General features: G+C 48.1%; 1 protein-coding gene across 7 annotated transcripts in view; it reads right to left on the bottom strand.

Annotated features, from left to right (window-relative positions):
• Window positions 1-8,318, bottom strand: part of BCL11B (BCL11 transcription factor B) — a 95,508-nt gene extending 87,190 nt beyond the window's left edge. For 2 of the 7 annotated variants that reach the window (XM_072337332.1, XM_072337333.1), the window contains exon 1: window positions 7,252-8,318. In XM_072337332.1, the coding sequence (XP_072193433.1) occupies window positions 7,252-7,309 (58 nt within the window). In that variant the 5' untranslated portion in view covers window positions 7,310-8,318. Of the gene's footprint in view, window positions 1-4,736; window positions 4,758-6,759; window positions 6,983-7,251 lie in introns of those variants that run through there. The other 5 variants (XM_072337334.1, XM_072337335.1, XM_072337338.1 and 2 more) reach the window with 4 other exon arrangements.
• Window positions 8,319-17,688: the final 9,370 nt, after the last annotated feature.

Below are 17,688 nucleotides of genomic sequence, written 5' to 3'. Positions count from 1 at the left end.
TAAAAGGCGTGATCAAAATTCTGTAATTAGTTCTGAACGCGTATTAAACACACGAGCACCCTGTTCTTTTTCAGAAATATCAGGCTCAAAAGAGCCTGTTTCTCCACTGTATGTGGAACACTGTTGCTCGTACACAATTTCCTTAAGCCTTATGGTGTTTTTTTTTTTGCTCTCGTTGAAGCATATTCATTATAACATTCGGCGAATTTATGGCTTATTCCAGTGGCTTAGTAAAAGGGGTCATAAAAAAGTTAAGTAAACCAGTGTTTTTTTTTTTCCCCTCTCCCTTAACTTCGGATTCCTTTTCTGTCCTGCGCTGTCTGCTGCTTAGTCTTTGGAAAGTACCTTGGGCATATCCAGCACACACATACAAATTATCAGCTGCTCCAGGAAAAAAAAAAAAAAAAAAAAAAAAAAAGGAATTTCTTGCACTGAGGCAACGACACAAAAGACTTGCATATGTCAGAAACAGAGAACTAAGTCCCTGTGAATGCTGCACCATTAATCAAATCCCCGATCTTGTGTCACTTTTGCCAGTAAAATGATGATATTCTTCTAACCCCCTTCTACTGGCGCGTGCCTACAACGCGTGAAGTGTGTCCCTCTGCTTTAATTTGTTTTCGAGCAGCCTGCTTTAGGCATTTTTTATATATTCCTTCAGAAGGAAAGAAAAAAAAAAGAAGAAGAAGAAAAAGCTGCTACTTAAAGCTCCAGCAAAGGTCTACAGCATGGAGCCGGCATCAGTTCTGGGGAAGGAGAGAAGGGAGCAGACTGAGCTGATGTTTGGGGCTGAGCACACGGCTGGATTGAGGCTTGCAGCCGTGGGTGCAGAGGAACGGTGTGCAGCCTTTCCAGCTACAATCTAAGAAAGTAAATAAACACCAAAGAGGAAGGTGCTGTAGTAGGAGCAGCTGAATGAATCACGCGTTTATCAATGTGCGCCGTTATTGATGGCTTTTCCCTCCCTCATTAAAAAGGCACACATATATAAATCTCTCTGCAGCCAATGCTGATACTTCACCAAGTGCTTTTATGGCATCAGTAACTTTCAGGCAGGCGGGGAGCCCAGCCACCGTTTGTTTTTCCACGCGCTTCACTCAAGGCTACTACCAAGACAGGACCAAGAGCTGCCGACATCTGCACTGCGGCCCTAGAGAAGTCATTGCCCCAGGAGGAAACTCTGGGGCAGAGAAGCAGGAGCCATCTTGGTGCTGGGCTCCAGCACGGAGAGTGGGATGGGAGAGAAGCGGATGAAAGATGGGAGGAAAGACAGCATGCATGTACATGTGCGTGTGCCGGGGGGCAGAGGCACAGAGGTGGAGGCGAGGGAAATTCTTGTTCCTCTTCGTAAAAGTTAGCAGTTGCGGAATGGAAGTAAAGCTGCAATCAGCAAAGTTTGAGGGGCATGGAAAGGGAGAAGAGAAGGTTTCCTATCTCTGGGTGCCGTTCTCCCAGTGTCAGTGCTATGTCAGATGGGCTGTGGGCTTCCAACAGGCTCAATTCAAACATTAAATGAAGTAGAGAAATCATCAGATAAATTGCCGGCCCTCACTACCCAAGAGTGAAGGGTTTTTGTACAGTTGATGACAGCCCTGATCTTTCATCTGACCTAATTTACTTCTCTCTCAGGTTAGAAGAAAGCATGCCTTCCTGTCTCAGGATAATCTTCATCCTTATACCAAGTACTAAAAATAAGAATCTGCTTGTACTATGCTAACAATATCACCATCTGATTAATTTCTCATACTGGGCAAAGTGAGCACTCTACTCTGACATCCAGCGATTGAAGCTTCTCATGTGCATGCCATGAAATTACACGTTGGAGCAAGGAATGTCCCGCTAAGGTCCATCCATGGTGGGCAGTCAGGCGGGCAGAGAAGAGCTTGGAAGAGCTGCAACTTCCACACAGTATATGTGAGGTTGTGCTTATCTCTTTAGGAAAGAAATGCTTCTTCTCATTTCATTTCATTTCATTTCATTTATTTTCACTTGCGGAAGCTGCGGATTTTTTGTTATAAGGGCCTGAGCTACACATCAGCAGAGCCTCTGGGCAGGGGTAAGTGTGGCTTTTGCAGATGTGATCAACACCCAACTTAGCATAGATCCATCTCCTGTGTTCTCTGTGTCTGTGCCCACTGAAAAAACAAACGCGGACTTCCCCTCCTGCACAGAGCCTTGCTGGTGTGCAGGTAGCATTACCCCAATCTCTATCTGACAGCAACAAACTGAGAATTAAAACACCACGCATCGACAAGAAAAGGAAAGGGGGGAAAAAAGAGAAAAGAAAAAAAAAAGAAAAAAAGAAAAAAAAATTGTTAAAAACTAATTTTAATTAAAAAAACTCCCGTCCGCCTGAGTCGATTAGCCGCGATTTAACTAAAAATAGCTTCGCCTGCCTCTCAGCCCCTCTCACCGAGCGCCGGGGAGATCTGTGCGTGAAAATCGATCCTCCAAGTTGAGGCTGCAAACACCGCGCGGCGGCTGCCGCTCCCGGCGCGGCGCATCCCGGCGCTCAGCGCGCATCGGCGGGCTCCGAGCTCCCCCTAGTCGTCAGCAGCCGCCACTGGCGCGGGGCAGCCCGGCGGCACGGCTGCCAGCCAGCAAAGTTTATTTTGGAAAGTGTTTTCTATCAACAAACAGCGCGGAGCGCGAAGCGATGGAGGTAGGAAATGGGGAAGAGGAAGCAACGTTGTGTGCGAAGGGTTTTTGTTGGCGATAAAGGTTCGCTAGCCGAGGAGGTGGCAACTGGAGTCGGGAACTGATGGCGATAATTTGTATGACTTCTACCAGAGCGCACTCCTCTAAGTCATAATTATTGTCAAATCTGCCACCAGACAACCCTTTGTTCTGTGAAGAAACAGACGTTTTGCACAAGACTGGGGCTCCGGCCACTCCCATTAAAGGCAACCGGGTTGTAAAACCTTTAAGACTTTTGGTTCTCAATGTTTAAAGCAGCCTGACTAAATATGCTCTTCATCTGCCGAGCGGCAAACAAATGCAAAATGATTTCTCACCCGCTGAACATCCATCTCAGCCACTGAGCACATCAACCAAAGGACGGAGCAGCCCAGTTTCACCATCTAGTCACTGCACAGCACTTTTATCAATATATTTTAAAAGCTCAGAAACTATGAACACACACCACTATTTTTTCCAGTCTCACATCAAATACAAACATATCCAAATGAAAAGCAACCTGGAAATCAACTGCACGCGGCCCCTTTCTTTCCTGCCCTATTTAGAGACGACACATGTAACATCTTTCTAAGACACGTTCCGTGCACACTGTGCGGGTATCACAACCAAGGCGGCCATCACCAAAACGATTTCCTCTCTAAGCCTTCAGTCACAGCTTGCATTCTCTTTGCACGAGAGTTGGTTGCACTGGTGTGTGTGTGTTTTTTTCTTTCCATGAGATAAAGCGGACTCGTGACTCTGAATCTAAACACATTTTAAGAGAAGCTACTTGAAGCAATTAGCAAAACTTTGACATGCAAAAAAAAATCTGAGTGCTCCTTATTATTGTTTTTAGTGCAAAACTATACAGGAAATTATTACTTTTCCTAGGGAACCTGTTGACCAGGCAGTGAAGAGCCTTCTTGGGAACTGGCCCTGCACCTGCAGCCATACAGTCTCCCTGTGCCTCTCCCTCCCAACCTTCTGCTGCTCTGAAGAAAGGTTCTCGCTTTGCCGCCTCCTGCAAACCTGCAGTCAGCAAGCCCTGCACATGCTTTCGCCTTTTGCATTTCCTTCAAACCCAAATGCAGAGCTGGTCTGAAGGCAGATTTCTCAAGTTCATAAAGAAAAAAAGAAAAAAGAAAGAAAGAAAAGAAACAGAAAAAAAAATAAAATAAAATCAGATCCAAAGCTGGAAAATCAGCAGTTAGAATCAAACCAAACTAACGCTTCTTTGCACAGAGCAGCTCTACAGCTCTGTTTCCTCTCCTCTACCTCATTGCCTCTCTTGCTTTGTCCGTCCATCTAAGTGAGCTCAGCCACCAAGTTTGCTCTGTTCACCATCACCATGTTCTGGAGCTGCTCTGTGCTCTCCATGTGTTTCCCCTTTTTGTGCAGCACATGCAAGCACTGCAGGGCTGCCTGGGTGAGCCTGGCCAGGATGAACAGGCCGCTTTGCTTTGCAGTCTCAAGGACCAAGGTGCTAATGAGACACTGCAACTCTGAGGCTCAGCTCCACTGCAGCATCTCTGCTTTTTGTGTTTGTTTGTTTGCCTTACACTCAGGGTCTAAACATTTCTCTGAACACCGCGAGCATGAAACCAAATCAACTCCAGCTAAGCGGTGTCAGAAAGCCCTTCTCTCATTTTCTCTCATCTCTCTCCCCATCTCCCTTTCCTTGCCTGGCACAGACCTCCGATCCATCCTGAAATGCAACTCTCCTGACAGATGCCAAAACCAGAGACTGGGGGGGAGGGAAACAGAAGCCCAAGCTAAACATGACATAAATGTGAGATTTCAGAAAGCAGTTCTCAATCCATCCCGGCTTTAGGGGCTTGGCTTGGGGTTGAGTTTGTTCTGCTGCAAGTGTTTCACTTTCCTGCTGCTCACTACTTTCCCAGTACCCTTCTCCGAGCTGCAAACTGCATCTCTACCAGAGCAGGGTGCAGTCCCCCTCCTGCAGCCCACAGCTGGGGCTCAGTGCACTGCAATGCCTCTGCTCCCCCCAACATCAACCCAGAGCAGCCCCCTTGGCTCCCACCCCCTCCTCCCCTGGATACCTTCCTTTTTTTCTGCCACTGCTCAGTATGCAGCATGATTTCTCCGCCAGCTTCCTTAGGATGGAGAGAGAGATAAACACAGAAGGGAGGAGGGAAGCTGCGTACCGCTCTGCTCTCCATTCCTCCCCAGCCTCCCAGCTAAACCCATTGTACACGCAGCTCCTCGGCACCTCTCAACGCTCTCCTGCCTCATTATTTACTTTCAAGCAAAGCGATCAGAAAAGGAGATCAAATTGGAAGAACAAACCTACCTGTCTCTCTTCTCTGAAACCAGCACCCCCACCCCCCCCACCCCAAGCATCAACAGCAGCAAGAAAAGAAATGTTTCACCCCTTCAAACAAATTCAGACGTGCGCAACAAACCCAATTTTCCACACTCAACCCCCTCCCCTACACCCCACATCTCCTCACAGCTGAGATGGGAAAGTGGAAGAAATGGAACGGGGTGATCTGTGGTGTTTGGGTTGATGATGCTTCCTCTTAAATTAAAAATAAAAATAAAGGTGGTGGAGGGGGTGGGGATAAACCACGAAGGAAAAGGGAAATGCATTTTCCAAAGCGGATGCTTAATAACAAAAATGTGATTAATGAAGGAGTGGGGGGGGAAATCCACCTTTTATGGTGATGCAAATCTGGCTCCAAAATAACAATGAATTAAAAACAATCTCCCCCCCCCCCCCCCCCCCAACACCTCCCCTCCCGAAGGAGAGCTGATGCCCAGATGCATCTTCATTTGTGTTCCACCAGCTGATGGGCTGGGGGGGGGGGGGAGGTGGGGGAGGAATGGGTTAAAGGGGAATAAAAAAAAGGAAACACAGAAACAGTGAAAGAAATTGAAATTTCGGGACCCCAAACATCCCTTCCAAACCAACCCCAACGAAAAGAAAAAAGATCTCACGGGAGCTGGAAAAATCATCTACACATCTATCTATCGTTTCACGGGGAAATCTTACAAACAGAAATTTATCACCGGTAACAAAGAAAGAGAGGAGCTCGCAAGCACCAAATGCTCCTGGCAGATGGCTCCTATTCTTGGCTTTCAGGGGAGGGGAGAGAAGCCGGGGGAATATTTTATTTATTTAAATTCTTTAAAATCTGAACATAAATATTCGGATCTGCCGCGGCTCAGGCTCAGCCCCGGGCTGCCTCCGTGCGCGCCGCCGCCCCCCGCAGCAGTGCAACTTGCGGACTACTCGGGGGGAGAGGGATGGGGGGGGGCAAGGGGGGTGTCCGGCCTTCCCGGCGGGGTGCGGAGACTCAGACCGGCCACCCCTCTCCCTTCAGCTTCCCCACGGCGCGCGCGGCTTTTTCTGAACTCCCCCCCCACCCCCCCCCCCCACCAAGCGGGTCCGATGCTTTCGGAGAGAAACGTAGAAGCCAGCACCCCCGCCCCCACTCCCGCACGCTTTGTATCCCCATGTCCGATGCAGCGGAGAGCACTGGGGACCCCACCGACCCCTCCACCCGTGACAAAAACCCCGTGGGGTTCGGGGCGGCCGGCAGGGACGTGGCCCGGTACTGCCTGCGGAAGCCCGCTCACCCCTCTCGCTGTGCTGCGAGGCTGGGAACGAAGAGGAGGGGGTATGCCCGGTAGGGGGGGAGGGGGGCGAGCTCCTTCCCTCTCCTCGCTTTTTAGCTTTTTATTATTATTATTATTTGAGGGAGGAGGGAGGGGGAGGGGGGGCGGTGTGTGTTTTCATTTCACAATGGGAGCTTCGGGAAAGTGCACCCTCCGCTCCTGCCCCGGCCCTGAACCGCTGCTCGGCCGCATTCCGTGCCCTGCAGCCCCCCAGCAACTCGGGGCAGCCCCTCACTCGCCGGCCCCTCCGCAGCCCCGGCCGAACCCAACGTTCCTCCCCCCGCGTTCGGAGCAGAGTTCTCCCCGCCGGCGGTGCACCTGGGGCGGGCAGCGCTGCCGCCTGCCCATCTACCTGCCCCGCGCCGCTTTCCCGGTCGGCCCGCCGCCTCCCAGAGCAAGTTACCCGGGCCGCTCCACTTCCTCAGCCCCGTCCCTGCTGCCCACCTTGGTCCTCCCCCCGGACCGGCTGTCACGCCGATGCAAGGCTCTCGGCCAACTTTTCCCCGGAGCGGGCGGAGGGGAACGGGGCCGGGAGACGAGCTGCGGAGCCCCCGGGGGACGGCCCGGCTCAGCCCGACCCGGTCCGGCCCGGCCCCGCGCCCCCGCCGCCGCCGCCGCTCCCCTCGCTCTCTCCGCCGGCAGCGCCTTCCCCGAGCCGCTCCGTGCTGCCGCCCGCCCGCCTCACCTCCGCACCGCTGCAAACGCACGGCAAACTTCGGGCTTCTCCCCCCCTCCACCCCCAGCCCATCCCCCCTAGCCACACACCCCCCCCTCCCCTCTTTAATTCCATTCTCCTCTCCCTCTCTCTGAAGTCATTTCGAAGCTTTGGTTCCTCCTGGAGACCCCCCCCTACCACCCCCCCCCCAAACCGCTTCCTCCCCTTCCCTAATTTCGCTCCTCGATTTCGGCTCGATCCGGTTCCAAGTCGAAACTTACGTGTGATAATCTCTCTTTGTGACAAGTGCTGCGGGTTTCCCTGCTTGCGACGGGACATTGCCCTGGCATTTACACTGGCATCGCCTGGAGAGCTGCACTGGTCTGGGGGCTGCGTTGGGGGCCGGTCCTCCTCCTCTTGCTTTTTTGCGTCTTTTCTTCTTCTTCTCGATCGAGTTCTTCTTTCAAAAAAAATAATTAAAAAAAAAAAAAAAAGGAAAAAAAAACAAAAAACACCTTTTGCTGCTGTTGTGGTGCACTGGATGGGATCTCCTTTCAATTAAAAATCATCATCATCATCATCATCATCATCGGGAAAAGCTCTCTCGCTCTTTTTTGTTTTATCTCTTTCACACTCTGTCTTTTCTCCACTGCTTCTGCCACTCGGACTTCCAAACCTCTTCTTGAACTTGGGAGGATGTGCACCGCCAGTACACTTTTCTCTTTCCCCTCTGTTTCCAGAGTGCTTGGCAAATTGGCAAAGTGCGCTTTTCCACCAGGAGGGTTAAAAAATAATAATAATAAAAAATAATTTAAAAAAAATTAAAAAATTAAAAAGCAAAAAAAAAAAAAAATCAGGAATTAAAAAAAAAAAAAGAATTAAAAAAAAAAAAAAGTACTGAAATTGGGATTTGCCCACACAGCCAAAAATAAAAATTAAAAAAAAAAAATTGCCAAAAAAAAATAAAAAATAAAATAAAATGTTTCTCAGAGATTGACCCTTGCTGGGTAGATAATCTAGAGAGAAATTTGTTTGAAAAGGGGCAGCCAAAACTGTGTCTCCTCTTTCCCAGTTCAAGTGGCACTGCTCTGCCCTGGTGCTTTAGGATTGCCCGTGCTCCTGCACCACTTTGCACTCTTCCCCCCTCGCCTGGCGCTGGGACTGGAAGGAAGGAAGCCCCCAGTGCAGCTGGGCTGGTGCTGGCTATTACTATTATATATTGCAATGTGAAGATGGCGGAGTCCTGGTTCTCTGGGAGCGCTCTGTCTCTCTATGGCTGGGGCTGCCTCTGTACAATGGGATAAAATTCAAGTTCAAGTGCGGACGTGACGTTTAATCTGCACTAGAGACAAAAAGATCCAGAGAGTAGGAGCACTGGGGGCGACTAGCGGTGGCTTTTTAACATTGTACCCTGCAAGAGAACAAGAAACGCCACTCGCACACACCGCACTCACTCACACACACACACACACATACACACACACACACACACACATACACACAAACTAAAGCACATGCACGGATCGGGAGCAGCTCCGGGCTTTGTGCGCTGCTGCTTTCTCGGGTATGCGGAGCGCTGGGAGCAAAGCAAAGAGCATTTGAGGGGGGGGGGGGACATACAAAGCCGCATCCTCACGCGGGGCCAAACTTCTCCGCTCCGCGATGGGGGCGCCTGTGATGGGGGCGGCTGCCGGGGGCCGCTCGGGGTCGGGGGAGGCGCGGGTGAGGGCGGTGGAGCCGCGCCGGTACCCATCGCCCCCGGCGCCGCGGTGCGCTCCCCGCGGAGGGACTCGGGCCGCCCGTCCCCGCGGACGCCGCGGCAGCTCCTCGTCCCCCTGCTTTTCTTCCCGACAGTTTTACAACACCACCACTATCTGTGTGGGTTGGGGAGAGATATATATTTGTTTTCCTCCTCTTTTCCTAAAGCGAAACGTGATGGCAGCGGGACACGCGCGCACACACTCCCGAGCCGCACACGCACACATGCTCCGACCCTCCTTTCCCACCCCTTTTCCTTACATCCCGGCGGCAAGGGTTTCTCTGGGTGGAATTCACTCTCCGCCACGAATCGGGAGACTCTGGGCTTCCGAGGAGCGCACCTCGGGCACTTTCCCCATTTCCCACGCAGGTAAATGCCCGCAGCTGCGTGCGCTCACACTTAGGAGATTCTGGGAACCAACTTTTTCCCCTCTACTCCGCTCTACCTGCTCCTCCGACTGTTGTTGTTTCTTTCCCCGACCAAACAATCGTCCGTGCAAAGAGCTTTCAGCACCGGTTCTGGACAGGGAGAGGGAAGCTGGAAGGGCCGGGGGATGGAGGCGGATGCGGCAGGGACCCGAAGAGCCCAACACGCACCCGGAGAGCGCTCTGCAGCGCGTCCTTCAGTTTCTGTGCTAAGTGGATGTTTTGGTATGAAATCGCTGGAGAGCCTTAGTGGAGCAGCTCGGTGCCCTTAATCAGCTTTGAGTAGAATTTGGATAACTGGAGAGGATCTGTCCTCCAGCAAATCTGTCCGCACGCTGCTCCCACCCCCACTAACCCCCAGCCCCGGCCACGGGCCCTCCCAACCGCACAGTGCACCCGCTCGGCTCCCGCTGCTGTCATGTCAGCACGCGGCCGGCACCCCAACAGCACTTCAGCTGTTGAGTTTTCCGCCGTCTTCGCTCGGCTTTGGGTCTCACGAAGTCAAACGAGAGCGGTGATAGCGGCGGTCCCTCAGCCCCACGCACGGACACGCGCGATGTGGATACCCACGGGGCCCGGGCCCCGATGTTCTGGGGAAGCACTGTCAGCCCTCGAGCGTGTAAAGTGCGGCCCGCAGCGAGCGTGGCCGCTCCCAGGCGAGCTGCAGGCGGCTGCACCCCTGGGGAGCGCGGTGCCGGGAAGTTAGCGGGCAGCATCTGTTGATTAACCAGCGGCTCGCAGCGGGGCTCGGAGCGGGAGATAAGGGCCGGCAATGATTGACCGTCTGCCCCTCCCGCCCCGGCTGCGGGCAGGGCTGCGGGGGAGCCTCCAGCTGCCGCCTCCTCCTCCTCTGAAAATACATCCCAATAGGAAAAAAAAAAAAAAAAAAAAAAAAAAAAAAGATTCCAAAGTGATTTCTCAGTCTCCTCTTTCCTCCCCTGTCTGGCACTTGTGATCATTAGCACTGAAAGCTGTTAATGTCTTGTCTCACAGCTCCCCCTTTAGTCTCTCTGCTCTCCCTGTCTCGCGTTCAAAGCCAGATCAATAGCAGCTTCTCTCTAACCTTGACCTGTCCCCCGACCCGCCTCCAGCTGCAGCTGCCCCGACGCTGTGCTTTCCCCCCACCCCCCCGCCGCAGAGGGGCCGGGTCTCCAAGGTCTGCCCCGGGCATCGCTTCGCTCTGTGCCTCCGTGGGCGCCGGGCACGAACCATAGCCGGGAAAGGGCAGTGAGCTGTGCCCCTGCTCTGTGCCCTCCTGGCCCAGCACTGCTGCCTGTCCAAAGTAGGGAGTCACTGCTCTTTATCCAAAAAAATAGGTTAAAATAAAAGCAAAGAAGAAAGAGAGAGCATAACCTGCAAGAAGAGAGCAAGCTTTGGGCTATCTCTCTGGGTGCTATTTGCTGTTTGTTCCTTGTTTTAAATTAAAAAGGAAAAACACCAGCACACACGAAATAACTTGTATTAAGGTGATGATTGTATTAAGACAATCTCCTCTGTCTGCCCAATACACCAAGGGTTTGAAGAGTTCCTATCGAGGAGCACTGTCCTTATCATAGGGGAAAACAGGATGATGCGATGTGGAGTAACTCCATTCCACCCCACATATGGGGCGTGCTGAGTCAAGAGCCCTCTGCACACACACGCTCAGCTTCCTGCTTATTCTTTCCCTTTTTTTGGAATCATACAACGTCTTTAGCTAAAATTTGGCACGGATATAGATATGTAAATAGCAGCGTGAAGAGGAAGTCCCAATATCCTTGCAGAGGATAAGCTGGTTGTGGCACTTGGGTGCATTTCGAATGCATTTCCACTTTCTCCCCATTTGCTCAAATAACTTTTCAGGGGAAGAGAAACTGGAGCTGCAGATTCTGTGTGATGTGATTTGAGTTTCTTCCCGACCCATGCTAAGTTGGAAGCAAATTGTTTTTGATATGCATATGAGAGAAGGAAGGAAGGAAGGAAGGAAGGAAGGAAGGAAGGAAGGAAGGAAGGAAGGAAGGAAGGAAGGAAGGAAGGAAGGAAGGAAGGAAGGAAGGAAGGAAGGAAGGAAGGAAGGAAGGAAGGAAGGAAGGAAGGAAGGAAGGAAGGAAGGAAGGAAGGAAGGAAGGAAGGAAGGAAGGAAGGAAGGAAGGAAGAGCTGAGACAATATGACATAAATGAGGCTGCTATCCTCATTCTCTTTGAATCTTTCAATGTTGCTGCTTGGGAAAAAAAGAGAGAGAGAGACAGAGAGAGAGAAAGAATAAACACAGGGTGTGGATGTGATCAGCTTCGTTAGCCGCTCCACCTTGTGAAAAGACACAGAAGCACAGGATCCAACCAGATCATATTTACATACATATTAATAAAGCTCCCGAGGTGGCAGTTCAGCCTTCGCACACAGTGCAAGGATCTCTGTGAGTTCTCATTTTAGACGCATATAAAAAAAAGATAAAAGGAGGTCTTTTGGGCTTCCCTGAATATTTTTTTTCTGCAGTGGTTTTATATCATTTCTGAAAATTACATAGTTAAGTGGCATCAAATTTCTGGGTGATACAATAACTCAAAACGTGTAATGTTTTCTTTTTTATTATTATTATTTTTTATTTTACTTTTTGTATCAAATCGCTTTGCAGCCATAAACAGAGCTTCAGAACCTCAATCAGAGCAATGATACGGTGATGGTTTTTTTTCATTTATGGCAAGCAGTCAAATTGTTCTTGTTACCTATTCAAATATATATAAATCGGGATGTTTATTCTCTTCATTTTCTTTTCTGTGACAATCATTTAGTATATTTTAGGGTGCCACGAAATGAAGGCTTATGAGGATGATGTATTATTCCCTGCCCCATTCCCAATTGCTTTCTGGAAAGCAGCACAACAGGTGCAGCTTGTGCTGTGCATTCAAGACATGCTGTGCCCCCTCATTTTTGGTGTCTGTCACTCACTGATGTTTCCAGGGGTGAATTTCAGAAGTGAGATTTCCTTAGCATTTCAGTTCTGAGCCTTCCCACAAGTGCCCTGCTTGGCCAGTGCTCCAGGTTGTTCTGTTTGTTGTTTTGATTCCTACATTTTTCCTCCTTGCAGAGCCCCTCATTTTCCAGCCCTTCCCAATTGTTAACCATGCCCAAAGGTTGGGGCCTGGTTTTAATTTCCAACATTATTTTTGTTTGTTTGTTTTCATTCAAAAGAGGCAAAAGCAAAAATCAGAGCCACAGAAAAAGCAAGCAGAAGAAAAACGCTGCTTTTTAAAATCACTTTTAATAAGATAATCTTACAAAATGCAGGTTTGTGTCCCTTTTTCTTTCTTCAGTTTTTAAGTACATTCCTGCTTCTTCCCACAGTCACAGGTGAGAGCACCTCACCAGCACCCAGAGCACAAACTGACAGCATCCTGTTTGCTGAGGATGCCAGTAAGGTGCTGCCTGGATATCCACACACTTCTGGGGTCGTCATTGTTATTTACAAAACCTAAATAAATGGAAAGAAGATGGGCAAAATCTGCTGTTGCTGGGGAGGCTTTGTCAAAAAGTGCTGGCACGTGTTCCCTACCGAATCCAGTCCAAGGATTGTTTGTGTCTTTAGAAAGCAAGTGCCATCGCTGCTTAATGCAATGAGCCGAGCTCTGGGAACCAGCGCTGGTTAGCACCAGTTTGACTGAAAAAGACAGACAGAAAGAAAGACAACTAGAATGAGAGAGATTTTCCTCCAAAAAAATAAAGTACTTTTAAAAGAGGCTCCATTATGAGAAAGCACAGCATTGTCTCACTGTCTCTATCCAGAGCTTCATGCACAACTCATTTCGCATGGGAAGGGGAAGAAAGAACCCCTCCTCCATAAATAATCCTTGCAACTTAAACATCCCATAATATAGGAGCTCTCCTCTGCTTTCAAATGCAAGTTAGTAAGTTTCAACCAATTTCTACTCTCTGCTTTCTCAGATGATTTTCAGATTTAAATCTTGGGATTGTCAAAAATAACAAAGGCCTCGAAGCTCTGAAAGTGTCAATGAAATCTTCATCTTGAACTCATGGCAGAGATGCTCCAGGCTGACCCTTGTGAATCATGAAAATCCTAATTGAACATCAGAAAAGAAACGCATCTCCTTTGTTACTCTTCTTTATTCCTCTATGCTTTTCCTTCTTTATTTTATTTAAATAGGGTTATATTCATAGCAATATAGTCATGGTGGTGGCTGTTGTTTTTACTGTTGTTATTAGTATTATTATTGTTGTTGTTATTATTATTTTAACTCGGGTGGCTGAACTCAAAGAGGAACATTCATTGGTTTCTGGATTCAGCAGCAGCCTCTACAGTTTCATTATTCCTGTTGACAACAGAGAAGTGCAGATGCCTGGCCTGGGAGTGCTTGTGTATTGCACCCAAATTACACATTCTTGTTCATAAAGACTAGAGCAAAGTATGAATGTGAAACGTCATTGCTCATGTCTCAGGCAACTACTCACATCTTAATTGAAAACGATCCAATAACAGCATCCTCTCAGACAAAGCGATTCTGCCTATCTCTGCACTCACTGAAGGCTGTCAGGCTGCACAGGGAGCAGATGGCCTTGGCCATCATAACCCCAGAGAACACAGAAGGATACCCAGCGCTGCTTTGGGTTTCCTTTCCCCTCAGTCCCCTCAAGATGGTCCCGGTGGCAATGACAGGGTCATGCTTCTGACGTCAGAGTCACACTTGCCACTTTCCCTGTCCTGCTTCCATCAGATCTCTTACACTTCTGCTTTTGTTCTGCTCGGGAACTGCAGGTCAGTGACACAGTGTTGGCTGGTCATTCCTCACCCCTCAGCTGCCACTTCAAAATGCAGTTCAGGCTGCCCAGAGAGCTACGAGTGCCCATTCCTGAAGGCATTCAAGGCTGGACTGGCTGAGGCCATGGGCAGTCTGTGCTGGTGGACGGCAGCCCACCCATGGCAGAGGATTAGAACTGGGTGATCACTGAGGTCCCATCCAACCCAAGCCATTCTATGAGTCTGTGACTGGGCCACCTCAGATCAGGGACCAAAGCTTCAGAGGCGTGATACTCAATGGCCACAGAGATGCAAAGTGTTTGCAGAGCAGCAAATAAAGTCTTTCCTGAGCCAACCATTCCACCTGGACCCCACTACAAATTATTGTTTTCAATTACCACCTGTGTACTCCTTCCCATGCAACTTATTGATGTAAAATTACAACAACACTGGTATAAATAAGTTATGCTGCGGTTGTAAAATGGAAGAAATTTTGTTGTAGCAATTATGTTCAGCAAGATGACAAAATAAATTTCCAGTGCTGTGCTTGCAGTAACCTGGGGAATTTAAACCTCATAATTTCCATTCATTTCAGATAATTTGGAGTAATTTCTATATGTAATAACTTTGTAATGAAAAACACAGCGGTACTGAAGTGATTTCAACTCTTTCCTTTTTCTTTTTTTTCCTATGGTATACATGGCACGAAATAAATAATAAAAATAATATTTCCTTTTTGTATGTGTTCGGTAATTCTTTCAGCAAAATCATAAACTAATACCAGGACTAAATCTCTGTCCATGAAATGAAAAATAAATTGAGTTAAAGAAAGTGAAAAAGTATGAAAGGCCTTGGATGTTTTATTGTGACTTTATTAAATTGTATCATCTCCATGCTCTATGGTATCCCCAGGGGTTACTGTTCTGGGGAAGGGCAGAGAGCTTGATAGGTACATGTCCCTAGATCAAAGCAGAGATGGTTGGAGGAATATCATACAAAAGTGTTTAATTCTGCCCTTTAATTTTTAAAATGGAAACTGGAAATAATACAGAAAAGAAACAGGATAGCATGAGATAGGACGGGATAAAAGACACAAATCACTTTGGGCACTGAGTTTAGTTAGTGGTTTTGATGGCAAGTTACTTAGAGACAGTATGTGTAATCACAGAACATGCTCCACTACAAGTGAATAGCATTTAATTAAAGATAAGAAGGAGTACTGTACATCACTGAAGAACTGTATGTGCCCTACTTACCATCACAACACAAGGCTATTATTACACAATAAACATGAAATCATGTGCTCTGCATTGTTGAAAACAGTGATTTCCTTAGGAAAAATATCAACACAAAATCAATATTATTATTTTTGCATTTATGTCTCACTTGCATCTTTGGTAGTTCACAAAGGTGGGCAATGCTTGAGTGACTTCTCGTAGTGGTAAGCAAAGGGAGGCAAAAAAGGTGCTTGTATAACCTCGAAAGGTTACACTCAACCAAGGTGTGGAACCAGAGATAAAAAACAAGGCTTCAAATTCTAGAAGCTAGAAGCCCATCTCTCCATAGCATTATGACCTCTCTGTTTCAGTCATATTAAAATGCCAACTGTCATGCTATTACTCAGTATTACACTACCAAGCCATATCCTGGGCCACTGGAAGATAACGCAAGATACACAGACTAAAGATTTATAGCAGCCTGCTGGAAGCTTTGCCCAGGGATCAAGCAAGGGCAGTACCATGATCTGCTCAGGGGGGAGGAAAGATAAAGGCAGTCCAGAAATAAGTTATACTGCAGGTTTTGGTGAATCTGCACAGGGGAAAGAACACAACCCAGTTGGTGTTGGGGATGGAGGTTGCTCCAGGAAAACTGAGAAGAAATGGGATGACATTAGCACAGAGTATTTGACTAAAGAGTTGGATTGCCAGTGGCTTGCTGAAGATAGTGGCAAACTGACACAGTGAAATCTACATATTAGGTAGGTCCTTACAGAGCCTACAATCTCTCCAAAGGAGAGGAACACTGATTATGAAGGGAACACAACAAGCCAGAAAAAAAAACTCATGCCCAAATTCTCAGACTTGGGCTTAGCTCTTACTGTAATCAGTGGGCATTAGGTGCCTACATAATTCTCAGGCTCTGTTGCTGATTTGATCAAGTCAGGATTTGTCACAGACCACCAACGTGTATAGGTCCATAGGCCATACCCTCCAGCGGCTCCCTGGGACAATTCAGATCTAGAAAGACAACAGGCAATGTACAGAGGTAAAAGTCAGCTGCAGTACAACAGCACACAGTGGTTGACACTGAGGATTTTAGAATACAGATTCCCATCCCCAACCTTCAGACTAAAGAAATGGAAATGGAAACAAAGTTCTAAAAGCTAAAGGAAGGTAGAGGTCAACAGCAACATGTAATGGCAGGGAGCTGAAAAACTCTGATCCCTTCATCAAAAGCAGCCTCAAAAGCAAGGACCAAAATAGAACCCACTTGTGGTCACAAAGTTGAAGGGCTACATTTGAATAGCAGCTCCCGTGTCACTGTATTTTTGTGTAATGATGTTGCAGCTACTGAGAAGGAAGGAGCTGTCACTCTGAACCTCCACACCAGAGCTCGGGAATGTCTTTTGAAATCTCTTTTTTAAACATATAGATACATATAAAACAATAGCTATGCTAACTTTGTGAATTTTCTGATCCCCCTTTAGAATTACAGGTAATTTCCTTGCCTTCCACTAAATTGCTCAAAAAAAAAATTAACACATGCTTTCCCAAATATGATTTCTTAAGAGAGAAAATTAACACCTGTAAGGAAAGTAAACAAACAAACATCTGCAAAAGTACACACCTAAAAATCAAAGACCTGTTTTCTCTGAGCCAGGTTAAGATGCGTCTTTTCAGATGGCAATGCCCTGTGAATAATCATCATTTGAAGCCTTGACCCTTCCTACTAGAGAAGGTGTTTTACACTGAATCTTCATAGGAACAAAGCGCATGTGAATTCCGCTTGTTTTATGGGATGCATGTAGATGAGGTCAGCCTCTAAACTGAGATTTTAAAAAGATGGCTCTTTTCTGAATTCAAAATGTAATTGCTATATAGAGCTCAAATTAGCCATCCAGAAGCAAAAGTATACTGGGAGGGGGAAGGAGAAGAGGGATGAAGACAAAAGCAGGTGTCATTTTAAGCATATGACTAATTCCTCTTGCATGTTTGATTATTCATGTGTTTGCAGAATCGAGGCCTTAGCCTAAAGTACACCCAAGACCACGTCTGCTTTATGCGTGGCGATGAGCACACTACCGGTGTTTGCCATGGAAAGGAGCACACAGAATAAGAATCAAACAATGCCAACAAAATCCCCCTCACCCCATGCGCAAATTAAATTCATGATGAGCAGGCCTGAGGGAGGGAAGCAGCAGTGGAGGCCTGGCATGCCATGTTATACCGAATCTCCCTTCTGCCTACTCCTCCACCTCTCTCTTTTCCTCCTCCTCTCCATGTGGCATCCTACTCTCCTGCTGCTTGCCTGCTACGCCTCTGCAGCCACTCGGTGAAGCGCTGTGTGGTAGCAGTGCAGCAGCAGGAGCACGCTGCCAGTCCCTGCCTAATCATCCCCCACCGTTGTCTGGGAGGGCATCCTCAGCCCCCTCAGCTTCCTGCCCCCAACCATCATGCAGCTAATTGGGGGAGGTCAGGTGCTAGCAGAGTCCCAGGGCTGTGTTGAATCATAGAATATCCCAGGTGGGATGGGAGCCATAAGGATTATTAAGTCCATCCCTTGGTTCTACACAGAACTGCA

Source organism: Excalfactoria chinensis, chromosome 5 (assembly GCF_039878825.1).
Source record: "Excalfactoria chinensis isolate bCotChi1 chromosome 5, bCotChi1.hap2, whole genome shotgun sequence".
NCBI lineage: Eukaryota > Metazoa > Chordata > Aves > Galliformes > Phasianidae > Excalfactoria > Excalfactoria chinensis.
The sequence above is the reverse complement of the archived record's forward strand: the minus strand, read 5'-3'. Positions and strand labels throughout refer to the sequence as shown.